Here is a 13,065-nt window from a genome sequence, read left to right on the forward strand (position 1 = left end):
GAGGCAGAGGAGCATGCTGAAAAAGGGAAAGGAGGTTTGAAAGGCAGCTGCACTGCGTGTATGAGAAGCTCCTTAGCCTGCCAGACTGTAGGTGCATTTTGAGAGGCATCTTGGAAATGGATTTGGTGTTTATCTCCCTGAAGAGAGGTCTGTCTCTCTCTATGAAGATTTTGAAAGGCAACTTCTAAGCTTGGATAAGTAACTGGCTCTGCTGTACAATGGAAGGTCAGAGAGGCTGCTGCATCTGTCTACTCTCACCTCCTTTAGCACAATATGAAGAGCCCGGATGTTTCTGTATTTCTTAGGGAGCCACCTGATTTTAAGTGATGGCTTAAATAAAAGAAGCCTTTAGCAGTGATCCGCTGGTATCTCCTCAAACACCAACGTCAGCTCAGTGGACTGAGAGATCCAGCTAATGGCCAGAGGTTCTGGTAAAGAAATACAAACTGTGGCCTGGAGAGTTTGCAAGTTTACTGTCCACTGCTCTCAACAAACAGGAACCCTGTTATAGTCAGAAGGTTACTGCACCCCGTGACCAGTCATTTCCATTTGCCTTGTACAGGAATCCTGACCAACATGTTCATGAAGTCAGCATCGGTATTTGGACCCGGAGGACAGTGAAGAAGGAGCCTTCATGCTGGATTTGTCAGCAAAACATAGACATCCTGGCTGCAATGTTCATGGCTAGAGACAAAAAGTTTTTTAAAAAGGAATAGCAAATATATATATATATACATACGTACATATATATATATATATATAAAAACAGGAAACAAAACGCATCCTTGCACTGCTGCTATATGCTGGAAATGAATAGCAAGCAACACACCAACAAAAAAAAAACAACCCTCTTTGCAGAAAAAAAATTGAAGAATTTACTGGATTGGTGATAAAATAAGATTTAAAAATCATAATAACAACAATAATACAATAAGCCACCATCTTGCATGTTACATTAAAGGATACACAATCATGAGTTCATTTGTTGCACATTGAATGAAACAAAAACTGCTTTGCAACAAAGCAAGAAATAAGCAAACTGAAATCAGACAAACACAAGCAGAAGCAAAACCATTCCCCACTCTGGAAAGAAGAGAGAAAAACATTGAGTTTATTACTTTAGAGTTATTTTCCAATTTGGAAGTGTGGTTTCACCCTTCTCCTCGTTCCATGCTGGTTCTTTTGCATCTTTTGTGGTTCTGTTAACTCTTCCCCGTCTGTTCCTTATCTTCTTCTCTGTGCACTTGTCTAACCTCTTGTTCTCTGAAGGTATTTAAGGATGGAGTTCAATTCAAACAGAGCAAATGACATGTATATGGTTTTTCATTTATAAAAATGCAGCCTGTAGGGGTTTCATATGGATGTGCATTTAAGTTATGTATATTATTATATATAACAAGGGGGAGGGGGGAGGGGAAGAATACTGAAATAATCAACAGTGCTGGTAAATATGATGACATTTTTAAATTATTAACTATTTGACTGTGGTTGTTGTACTTCGAGGCTCTTAGATCACAATGGGACTCCTTGTCCTGCAAGAAGAGAACGGGGAAGGTATCAGCCACTGCTGTTTGGAGGGAGAAGGGGAGGGGGAGAGGTGGGAGCCATCCTGTTGACTGATCCATGTGGCAGCAAGAGCTCTGGGTTTGCTGTTTGGTATGGGTTGTTTGGAAGTGGTCTGTCAGTGGTGAGTTGGAAGGGCGCAGAAAGAGGCTCATGCTGCTCCTGCAGCCCTGGGTAGGGTCATCTCCCTGGCCACCAACCAAAAGCATCAGAATCAGCTGGAAACAAGGTGACAGCTGCAGGGTTCGTTGCTCCTGTCTGGCTCACTGAGCTGTGATGATAGTTGGGTTGTTTTGGATTGTTTCCAGTAATGGAGTTACTCGAGTTTTGTAGTAGGAAGGGTTGAAGGCAGAGCAGTTGTTTGACCCCATTCCTGCTGCCCTGGGTGTGATGGAAGGGCTGCCTGAGGCATGGCGGGTTGGTGATGGTGCTGGAGGACTATGGCAGTTCTTCCCCAGCCTTGCCTCCAGGTGCTCCCCAAAGGCATAGAGTGAGCATCAATGAAAAGCATCCCAAGTGTACAAGGCTGGGCGGCAGAGCCCAGGCCCTGCATGTAAGGAGGCACTTGTCAAGGTGGTGTCAGTGATGCTGCCTGCCCCACAGCCTGACAGCTTGGCCTTTGGAGACAGGCCTCCTCAGTGGCTGCCTTTGGAAGGGGATAGCAAGGCTAAGCCCAGGGCCTTGCACACTGTGAACCAGGTGGTTAGGGTAGACTTGGAACCAAAACCAGAAAGGAAAGGAAATAAACAGGTTTCTTTTTTTTTTTTTTTTATTTTGAATTCTATCTCCTGAAGAAACAAAAGGGGCCGCAATTCTGCACCATTTTGCCTTTAGTCTCCCACCCTTCACACAGACTGTGCCCAGAGACAGGTGTGGTTAACAAGTCCTGCCATGGATTTGAGGATGACAGTGAAAAGGAAGAGCCTGAGCCATTAGGGTGCTGTGGGCAGACCACACTCAGGTCTTCTGGTCTCTGGCAGCCTTGGTTTACCAGCTGCTTGTCATGATGTCCCCACAAAATCTGTTCTTCTTCAGGTTTATCAGTTTCCCCTGCAAGCATGGAAGACCTGAGCACAAGCTGTTTGGGCAGGGGACAACTGCTGGCTGATGCCAGTACTGTCACTTTCCTGAAGAGGTCGGTGGTGGTGGTGGCTCTCCCTCAGCTTATGTTCGAGTGTGGTCACCTGCTTGTGACCTGCTGCTTTTAGAGATGAGACCCCCAAGCCAGAAAGAGTGAAGGCAGTTGCAAAGAGGCTGCTTTTCTCTTTGCTTTTTAAATGCACCCAAGCCAGCTGTCAGTAGCAGTTGCACTTTCACAGACACCGGGTGGCAGAGGACCTGCTCTCAGTGCCTGCGCAGGGCATCCAGCCCTTCTCGCCTATTAGCAATGGCCCGCACACTGCGCTCGTTGTTCTTTGGCATACCATGGCTCATACTCAGAGGAGCTCACATGGCCTTCATGCCCCTTACAGCCACCCGCTGCTACTCTGAAGCTAAGATACCTGCTTTTGGCATCACCTTTTTGGCACAGTTATCAAAAGAAAGGTTACTGCTCAAACTAGTGGCCTTATACAGTTAGAGTTGACTTGACTACTCTAGAGTGGACTCAGATGAGTTATGTTTGGAGTGAGTGGATCCCATTCTGTGGTTTCTGCAGCTTCTTTAAGGGCGACGATGTTTAAAAACTAAATTAGAAAAAAGCACCAACAAACAAATAGGATGAAACCAAACTGCTGAGCTGGGGCAGCTCAGCACCGCATGTTTTCTTCCAGAGGCCTTTCTGCTGAAAGCGGCGGGAGACATGAGTGCCTGTTTTTACCCAATCCCACAAATTTATTCCAAACCTGGCCTGCAATTGCATGAGTAATAATAACAGTAACAATAACAGCAATGTTTATATTTGAAAAGCACCTTACCAGCCAACTGCAGTGCTCTGTTGTTCCTTCACTAATTCCCCTTTTCCCTTTTTCTTCTTCTCCCCCCTCCAGTCATGCTCCTTTTCAGTGCTCGGTGGTGTATGCGTGTGTGCTCACTGTTCTTGTATTCAATAAAAGTGAAATAAATGTGTTTGAGGCTAAACCAGCTCTGCGGCCTTTTCAGACTCTTTCCCACCAAAGAGAATGGGCAGACGGGGCAGGGGCTCCAGCCCGGGGCTGCATAGCAGGCTGTCCCCTGTAGGTGCTGTATGTAGCTGTTGGTTGGTGATGCTGCGTGGCTGCCTGCCATGGGGTGTAGGGTTATCCTTTGGGGTTGGAGGTTGCCATTCAGTGTCAGCGTTAAGTGGGTCTCCATTCTTGCATTCTGTTTCCAAGTTACCCTTTTAGGTTACGGTTGGGTGTTAAGGGTTACCTTTTGGGATATGTTTAAGGGCTACAGCTTTGGGTTAGTATTAAGGGCTAGGGGTTACCCTTTTGGGAGATGGTTGAAGATTACCCTTTTTGGTTAGAATTAAGGAGCATGGGTTAATATTTTGGGTTGTGGATACAGTTACCCTTTTGGGTTAGGGTTATGCGTTAAGGTTTCTCCTCTCGTGTTAGGATGAAGGCTCACCCATTCGGGGTTAGGGCTAGCGGTTTGGGGGTTACCAGTTTGGATTAACAGTTACCCCTTACGTTAGGGTTAAGTATTTGAGTTATTGTTAAAGGTTACACTTTTGGTTCACGGCTAGGCGTTACAGAGCACCCTTTCGGGTTCCGGTTAAGGGTCACTCTTTCGCGTCGGTGTTTAATCGTTAAGGGTTACCCGTCGTTAAGGATTACTGCCGCGGGGGGCGGGGGGCGACGCCTCTGGGGAGACCGGATGGGAACAGAGGCACGACCGTCAGGGCGGCGCGGCGAGCAGCGGGGCTCCTCGGGCCGGGGGAGCAGCGTAGCTCGGGGACGACGCGGAGGCGGAGCGAGAAGCGGCCCGGAACGGCCGTGCGCGGCGCAGGGGGCGGCCCGGCGCAGTGCGGAGCACGGGCCGCGCGTTTCCGGCCCTCTCCGTCCGCGGCCGCGCGCCGCCGCTCCTGCTGGTCATGGCGGGGCCGCGGGCCGACCCCGAGCTGGCCAAGCGCCTCTTCTTCGAGGGCGCCGCCGTCGTCGTCCTGGGCGTGCCCGAGGGCACCGAGTTCGGCATCGACTGCAACAGCTGGACCGCGGGCCCCCGCTTCCGCGGCGTCAAGATGGTCCCGCCGGGCGTTCACTTCGTGCACTGCAGCGCGGCCCGGAGCGGCGGCGGCGCTGAGACGGGGCCGCGCGCGGGGCGCTTCCTCTGCCTGCGGCCGCGCCAGGTGCGCGCGCTGCGCTGGGAGCCGGGCAGCGAGGAGCTGCGGGAGGCCGCGCTGGAAGAGGAGGAAGCGCTCGGGCGGGACCTGCGGGAGATGGACGCGTTCCTCGGGCCGTACCCCTACGAGACCCTGAAGAAGTGGATCTCCCTCAGCGGCTTCGTCGGCGAAGCGGCGGTGGAGCGGCTGCGGCCGGAGAGCGGGCAGATCTCCGCCTTCTCGGAGGTGCTGCCGGTGCGGGCGGGGCGGCACGGCCGGGACCGCGCGGGGCAGAAGCTGCCCCCGTACGACGCGGGCTGCGGGAGTTACGCCGAGGGCATGGCGCGGCTGCCCGAGATGCGGCCGAGAGCGGGCACCGAGATCCGCTTCACCGAGCTGCCGCGGCAGACGTACCCCGACGGCGCCAGCCCGGAGGAGATCACCAGGCACAGCATGGACCTCAGCTACGCGCTGGAGAAGGTGATCGCGCGGCGCTACGCTGGCCGGCCGCAGGAGCTGCTGGGTGAGTGCGCGGCAGGAGAGCCCCGCGCGGAGCTCCGGCCGTGCCGTGCCGTGCCGTGCCGGGGGCGGGCGGGAGGGTGCTGCCCGGGGCGCCGGTCGGCTCTACGGGACCGGGCGCCGTGCTGCGGCGCGGAGGGGCCGGGAGCACGGCTGGGCTGCAGAGCGAGCTTTTGTTTTTCGCGTCGTCCGTCGTGTTATACGATTCATTCTTTGTCGGAATTACTGCGCACACGAGTGCAGCGCTCACTCCCTCCTGTGTTCCCATCCCTGCGGCTCGGGGCCGGTGTCTGCACGGCCCGGCACGGGGGATGCACGCTTGCAGAGCGCCGGCAGTGTCTGTGGGATCTGCGCACCGTTGAGGGCTGCAGAAGCGCTCCGGTAGCTCCGCACGCTGAGTGCCGGCAGCGCCGCTCTCCAGAGCTGGCAGTCACAATTAAAAGCCCTGCCCGGTTATGCTGTGCTTTCTCTCCAGATGGGAGAAGAGCAGAGCATTAGGGAATAATCAGTGTTGGCAGCATCGATTGCCGTTTGCAGAATAGCTCAGAGGACAGAATATTGTTTGTATGCCTGAGCTAAACCTACAGTTTGTGCAGTTATCTACAGAGCTTTTTAGAGGATGTGTGCTTTGGTTGTACTTCAGTTTATGTGTTTTGTTTTATTTTTTTTAATACATGCAGCTGAGTTGCAGTTTGCTTTTATCTGCTTCCTGATTGGGAATGTATACGATGCATTTGAGCACTGGAAAAGGCTGTTAAACATCCTATGCCGTTCTGAAGAGGCCATTGCAAAGTATCAAGAGCTTTATGCCAATCTCATCTTCGTCCTGTATCACCAGCTGAATGAAATCCCGTCTGATTTCTTTGTGGACATCGTCTCCCAGGACAACTTTCTGACCAGCACCTTGCAGGTACGGCTGTGCTATCTCTTGAACAGAGCAGAGGGCGTGCAAGGCATTGAAACAAATTCAGAGAGAAGCTTCAGGAGGAAGTAAGCTGCTGTTGAGATAGGGAAGCCTGTGTCCTCTATAATGCTTTGCCTTTAGCAGATCAAGCATTTGAAGCACTGTGGACTGGAGTTAGTCCACATGCACGTACCAGTGAAGTGAGGCAATGAGAGATGAGACTATCAGAGACTATTCTGCAGCACAGAATGAGGACTGTGTCTTCCTTATTATGTTTTCCTTGAAAATAGTACTGAAAGTGATCTGGTACATTTGCACGGGTTTGGAGTTTTGGAGTGGCACAACTGACGTGACTGTGTGGAACCAGCATGCTTTTCCTAAAAGTGATTTGGGCTTTCAGCAGTGAAGCTGAACATCTCTGAGAGGGGCTGAGCATGTGCAAAATGATGTCTGTTGATCATTTTTTTTCCCTTCCAAATACCATTCATTTAAAAATATGTAGCTTGGCGTAAAAGAGTGCTGATGGTTTTTGTAGAATCATAGAATCATAGAATGGCCTGGGTTGCAAAGGACCACAACACTCATCCAGTTCCAGCCCCCTGCTGTGTGCAGGTTGCCAACCAGCAGTCCAGGCTGCCCAGAGCCACATCCAGCCTGGCCTTGAATGCCTGCAGGGATGGGGCATCCACAGCCTCCTTGGGCAACCTGTTCCAGTGCCTCACCACCATCAGAGTGAGAGACTTCTTCCTAATATCCAACCTAAACTCCCTTGTCTCGCTTTAAATCCATTTCCCCTTGTCCCATCACCATCCACCCTCGTAAACAGCCGTTCCCCCTCCTGTTTATCTGCTCCCTTCAAGCACTGGAAGGCCACCATGAGGTCCCCCCGCAGCCTTCTTTTCTCCGAGCTCAACAAGCCCAGTTCCCTCACCCTTTCCTCACAGCAGAGCTGCTCCAGCCCTCTGCTCATCTCAGTGCCTCCTCCAGACCCGCTGCAAGAGCTCCACGTCCTTCCTGTGCTGGGGGCCCCAGGCCTGGACACAGCGCTGCAGATGGGACTCACAAGAGCCGAGCAGAGGGGGACGATCACCTCCCTCTCCTGCTGGCCGCCCCTTTTTCATGCAGCCCAGAACACAGCTGGCCTTCTGGGCTGCAGGTGCACACTGCTGCCTCATGTCCAGCTTCTCGCTTTTGGTCAGCCTGAAAGGTGTGCTCAGTGTGCACAGAAGTTGCAGTGAAACCTTATTGAGCTGAAGGCATAGATAGCATTTAAGAAGCCTTTCTGCTCCTGCCAGTTGTATGCAAAAGTGAAGATTTCCTGAAATTGTAGAATCACTCAGGATGGAAAAGACCCTAATGATCATCAAGATCTTGTTCATAGGGCATTTGTGGTTTCCTACCTGCAGAAACACACTGCTTGTGCTGAGACAGGCGTGGGCAAATCTGTACTTCAGCAGTAGTGAAACTAGTTACTCCCAGTCACTGTAACTGCTAGCAGATCAGCAGTAGACTGAAACTTTAAGGAAAACGTGATTTTAAAAATAAAAAACCATAAGCAAATATGCCAGTAAATCCCAGCAACAGAAGCTCAGTCCCAGCAGGAGCAGCTGTGTGCCTGGAGTGTCAGAGGTGTTCAGTATAAGTGAGCAGTGCCTTCCCTTTCTCAGGGAATGGCCCCATTTCTCTGCTGGGCACTCCGGGCTCTTGCTGTGCTCCTCTTTGTTTTTTGAGATGTTTGTTTTTAACTTGCTGGATGAAGTGATATGAGAAGCATTGCTTTAATCAAGCAATTGATTTTATTTGCCCCCACTGAAATTTTTAAGAATTTAGGTGCATAAAAGTCTTTATTATTATTTTTATTGTTTTATTTTCTTTTACCATTCCTTTAGATGACTGGAAAATCTGCTTCTATCTACAGCACACTCACAGAGCAACTCATTCACTAACCCTGTGAAATGAGAGCAGCACAAAGAATGCAGCAGCCAGCTGTTCCTTCCATGCAGTGGGAGTTCTGCAAGCACTCTGTCTTGCTGGTTATCCTCCCAGTTCAGGGGCACCTGAGTCTTTTGTGCCCTTGGATTTCATCTGCTTTTGTTTTTTATGTTGGCTGATGAAGCGGATGCCCTTAGCGTGGCTGTGTTGCCTTCAGTGATTGCTGTTAGCCCCTGGCAGCAGTTACCACTTTTCTGGTAGGAAAGAAGAAATTTGCCTTTCGGTCAAACAGAGCCTCTCCTGTGAGGGGTTCTGCAGTTCTTAGCTCCTGTGGGGTTCCCCTGATGTGCTGAAATAGTGCAGGGGACCTCTGGGACTTTTAGCACTGGATATGTGCAGGTGGACTGCAAGTGTGCAGTGGGATGGAGGGGAATGCATGGTCCGAGCGTTCAGCTTTGAGTTCAGCAGTTCTGTTCTGGGGAATTTGATCTAAGGCAGGACAGAATGCTGTGTCCTTCATTGAATATCAGGACAGTATGCTGTGTCCTTCATTGAATATGCAACCCTGACAGTGTTTAAAGGGGGAAAAAAAAAAAGATAGATGAAATAAATAGGTGTTGGTGATACTGTATTACAGAACTGCTTTGGGAGGTTTCATGATCCATCCATCCAGCTGTGAAAACCCATGGGTGTAGCCACCTGTTGGCTTTGCCAGCTCATGCTGTGAAGCTGCCCACATGGCAGGTGAATTCTGTGCTTTTCTTTCCCTCCTGCTCACACGGGGATCTTTTACTCACAGCTGAGCATATTTCAGAATTCTGTAATACGTGTCTAATCGCATGTATGCTGCTACTTCAAACAAAGTTATGGCCGTAATGTTTGTAGCGCCAGCTGGAGGCGGGATGGCTGTAGGATGAGAGGGGAATGTGGGATGAGAGTGCAGGCTCTGCTTAGGCCGGCCCAAACAGGTCTGGTTCCCCGGAAGTCTCATCCTTTCCTGGTGAACCTATCTTGCAGCGTTCCCTGCCACATCCTGTTGATGATGCACAGCATGTGCCACAAACCTCACTGACATCTGCTTTGTTCTTTCAGGTGTTTTTTTCCTACACGTGCAATGCTGCAGTTGATGGGGCCTTACGGAAAAAGGCTGAAAAATTCAAAGCTCACCTAACGAAGAAGTTTAAGTGGGACTTTGATGCAGAGCCTGACGACTGTGCTCCGGTGGTGGTAGAGCTTCCTGAGGGTGTGCTCACAGACTAAGCCAGGTGCTCGCATAGAAACAAGCAGCTTTTTAAAAATCACTTTTACTCCACACCCTTCTTAAGTTTTCCAGCTTCCAAGTCATTTTCTCTTGCTGCTCTAAAGACAGATTTGGAAAAACCAGAAGGATTCCTCACCACGTGAGAAGACCGGAACTGTTGGAGCTGTTTGAACACAGCCACATGGCTTTGGACACCTTGGTTTTCTTCTAGCCCTTCTGCGATAACTTCTCATTCTGTACTGAGCAGCTCCTTGCTCTGGTCTTATCTGTCTGGCTGGAGGTGATGCATCTCACACCTGAAGCCTGTGCTGCTCCTGTTTGATGCCTCTGGAGTGAGGAGGGTAAGCTCACATGACTGGTTATAGCCTTCTGCAGCCTGAACCCAGGCTCTGAATGGAGAACTTCTACTCTTCCTAGGCTCAAATTACAGGAATGTAACCAGAAGCATTACAAAACTGCCAGATCCTTAGCTGCTTAATTATGATTTATTGCTATGTTGTGGAAGAGTGCTCAAAGCTGCAACAGAATTCATCCCATTTTTATACCACTAATACTGAAATATCTTTTCCTCTAATTCTGTTGAAACCTTTTGTACTTACTGCTGACACTCTGTAGCATGAAATAAAAGAATGTTAACAGTTTGATAACATTCATTACTGGACAATAGTCACCCAGGTTTTGAAGCAGAGGAGAACTAGCTTGAGGTGTGTGTCAGACTTTTACATGAACTGTACCCTTCTGTTTTGTTGTAATCAGAAACCTTTCACAAAAGATGGTCTCTTCTTTCTCCCCATCTTCCCTAAGGTGGGTTGTAGGAAAACTCTGTGGGGCTCTTTAGGCCTGCAGTCTGCTCATTAACCTTCTCCTCTGGTAGACTTCTTCAAATGTTTGTCTGTGTGCATATTGAACAAGATAACACTGCTTGTCAATCTTTTGTAGTTAAAATAAATCTTCTTATCTTGGTCTTGTCTACAGAAAACATCTGTACAATTTTGTTATTTTATATATATATATATTATATAGCTGAAGTTTATGGTGCTGTGTGGCTGGCCTGTCTGTTTGGGATGTCCAGTGTCCCCAAAAGTAACATCACAGTGCTTTCTGTTACATCTAAGTTCAACTCATAATGAGCAGTACCTGGCAGGCACAAATGCAGCATGTTCTGGGGAGTATGTGGTGGTGTGTTTCCAAATCATCAGTAACCTACTGCAGGAATCAGCTGCCAGAAGCCCTCATGTTGCTGCCTTCATGCTGTTTCTTCACTTTCTTCAAGGGCTTTAAACTCCCTTACTCTGGTGTCTTGGTTTGTCCGTTTTCAACAGGCTGAGTACTGAACATGAGCCCTTAGGAGAGGTCCCTGCAGTTTGGTGAGTGTTGTGTTCTTAACTTTATCTTTACATGCTTTCTTGGCCTTAACATCCTTGAGATCTTTTACACTCTCGTCGTCTTGCTCTTTGCTTGCCTACATCCACAGGGAGTGCTGTCTTTGCAGTTGCCATTTGGACAAATTGTAGCGGGCGTTCCCAGATTTGATGAAAGGTGCCTGTTTGGTTTGTTGGCTCTTTGCACCAACTCCATGACTGATTCTGTTGCTTTAGATCAGAACACCAGTTACTGATGTAACTAAGCAGCACATGTAGTGTGGAGACTGGGGACCGTCCTGTCTGGAAGGTGAAAAGATGAATAGTGCTTGGTGCTTGTCCTTGCTGAAAACCAGTTTGGCCCAACAGTGTCAATGCTTTGCAGACTCGTGGCAGTGCTCCTGCTTCTTGGATGGATAGGTTACTTTCAGTGTGTCTTTGGAAGTTAATCATCAGGTTTTGGTTTTGAGATTTAACAGGTGTAGCAGCCAGATTCCCATAATAAACCGCAGTTTTAAAAACTGAGAACAGAAAATGTAATTATTGTTCCATCATGCTTTTGGTGAGGTTGTAATAGATGTCTCTAATTAGACCCACAAAGGAGGTGGGAAAGAAGTAGGCCTTTGGGGGCATCATCCGTTTGCTACATGTGAAACAGAAGCAAGGAACTTTCAGATAAATAGAGATTGAGGTTGAGTGCTTGGAGTTCAACTCTGTGAATCAATTGCACGCTTAAGGAGAGGGAAGTTGGCACATATGAAGCAGCACACATTGAATGTTTGCAAGGGGAGATGGTCATAAATCTGGGAGGGGAAGGAGATGAGGGCTGTTACTCTTGTTGAAGTCAGCAGGGCATAAATGGAAAGCTGTAGCATGTCGTGGTGGACATATTTTCTTGCCTTTGTATAGCCTGAGGCCACCTATGGCTGTGATAACACTACCCCTTCCTTCCAGCTAAAACAGCTGGATAATCTGGTATGATAATCGGAAAGCAAAAGAGAGATTTGTGTGTGTGTAAATACAGATTACTGCACGCTAATGAAGTGTAATAGGTGATGTGTTTGCAGCATTGATTCAGCAATGAATTAGGGTCAGGCCAAAACGCAGCGTGCATTATGAAATGGCACTGATGCATGAGGTATGTTGGCTTTGTGTATATGTGGAGAGTTGTCCAGCTGCCAGAGCTGTGCAGTGAGGCAAAGTGGTATTGTTCTTGTCCTCTGATATGTGCTTTCAATGCAAATTGTGTTGGAATGTGGATTCTGCTCAGTCCTGGGTGAAGGTCGTCAATTAAGGATCAACAATGGCATGAGCTGACCACTGGGTACCCGAGAGATGCACTGCAGATGGCATCTACAGTGCAAAGCCCAGTGTGATTATATTCAACCTTGGGAGCCACCATTCAATTTTCATTCCTTCATTGGCTCTTAACATTAGGCAAACCAGAGCTGAGTCTTGATGATACATATTTTGTATGATGGCCTCTGTTGTTCTGCACCACCCTGAAAAGAGTAGCTTCAAAAGTTTCATCGATCTGGCAAATGAGAAGATGTGAAACGGGTTGTACAAAGCTGTCCTTCCATCCCAGTGACAGGGCACACCTTTCATTGGGAAGAGAAATAGAACATCCTTCCCTGCCAGCTCACGCAGCCTCCGGTTTAATTTCCACCTCCTTCTCTCTCACTGTCAGAAGGGCAGGTGGACTGTGTCCATCTGATTCCAGGGGGATTTCTGCTGATGGCTTCAGTGTGTCGCCAGTGAATATCCAGAGTGTAGTTTTGCATATCCAATTGACTTTACATGGCAGCTATGTCACCAGTATTTTAACTCCTGTGACAACAATGCGTAGAGTCCTTGAAGAGCACCGAGGTCATGTAGTGTTAATGCCATGCAGGCACATGGAGGGGTTCTCACTGCTCGACTGCTCCATGCTTCTGCTTTGCACCACTTAACGGTGAGTTGAATTTTTGTTATTTTCTGCATGGTCTCTTACAGCAGCCCTAATCCTTCTGTGTCTGTCTTGTTTCAGCTCAAGTCTGTTTGTTACTCCTGTACCCTTATTTTCTATTCCAGAAGTGACAAATGTGAAATACTTGCTTAAGCTTATAGCAATTAACAGGAGTCTGTTGACAGAAGGCTCCTCTGTTTGGAGAAGTATTCATTTCTGCTATTGCTAAGGTGCACCTTTGTCAGCTGGACGAATAATGCCAGTGCTGTGGATGGAGCCCTTAGCACTAAGCTTCTGCAAAACGGACAAAGATGAAGCAGAACATCTTGATTC

General features: G+C 48.8%; 1 protein-coding gene across 1 annotated transcript; it reads left to right on the plus strand.

Moving 5' to 3' along the window:
• Positions 1 to 4,579: 4,579 nt before the first annotated feature.
• AAR2 (AAR2 splicing factor) lies at positions 4,580 to 9,422 on the plus strand (the record flags this gene model as incomplete). The annotated part of the gene is made up of 3 exons (XM_079543235.1): positions 4,580 to 5,330; positions 6,007 to 6,236; positions 9,255 to 9,422. 3 exons carry the CDS (start codon positions 4,580 to 4,582, stop codon positions 9,420 to 9,422), a joined length of 1,149 nt encoding a protein of 382 aa, XP_079399361.1.
• Positions 9,423 to 13,065: the final 3,643 nt, after the last annotated feature.

Source organism: Tetrao urogallus, assembly GCF_951394365.1.
Source record: "Tetrao urogallus genome assembly, chromosome: 16".
Lineage (NCBI taxonomy): Eukaryota > Metazoa > Chordata > Aves > Galliformes > Phasianidae > Tetrao > Tetrao urogallus.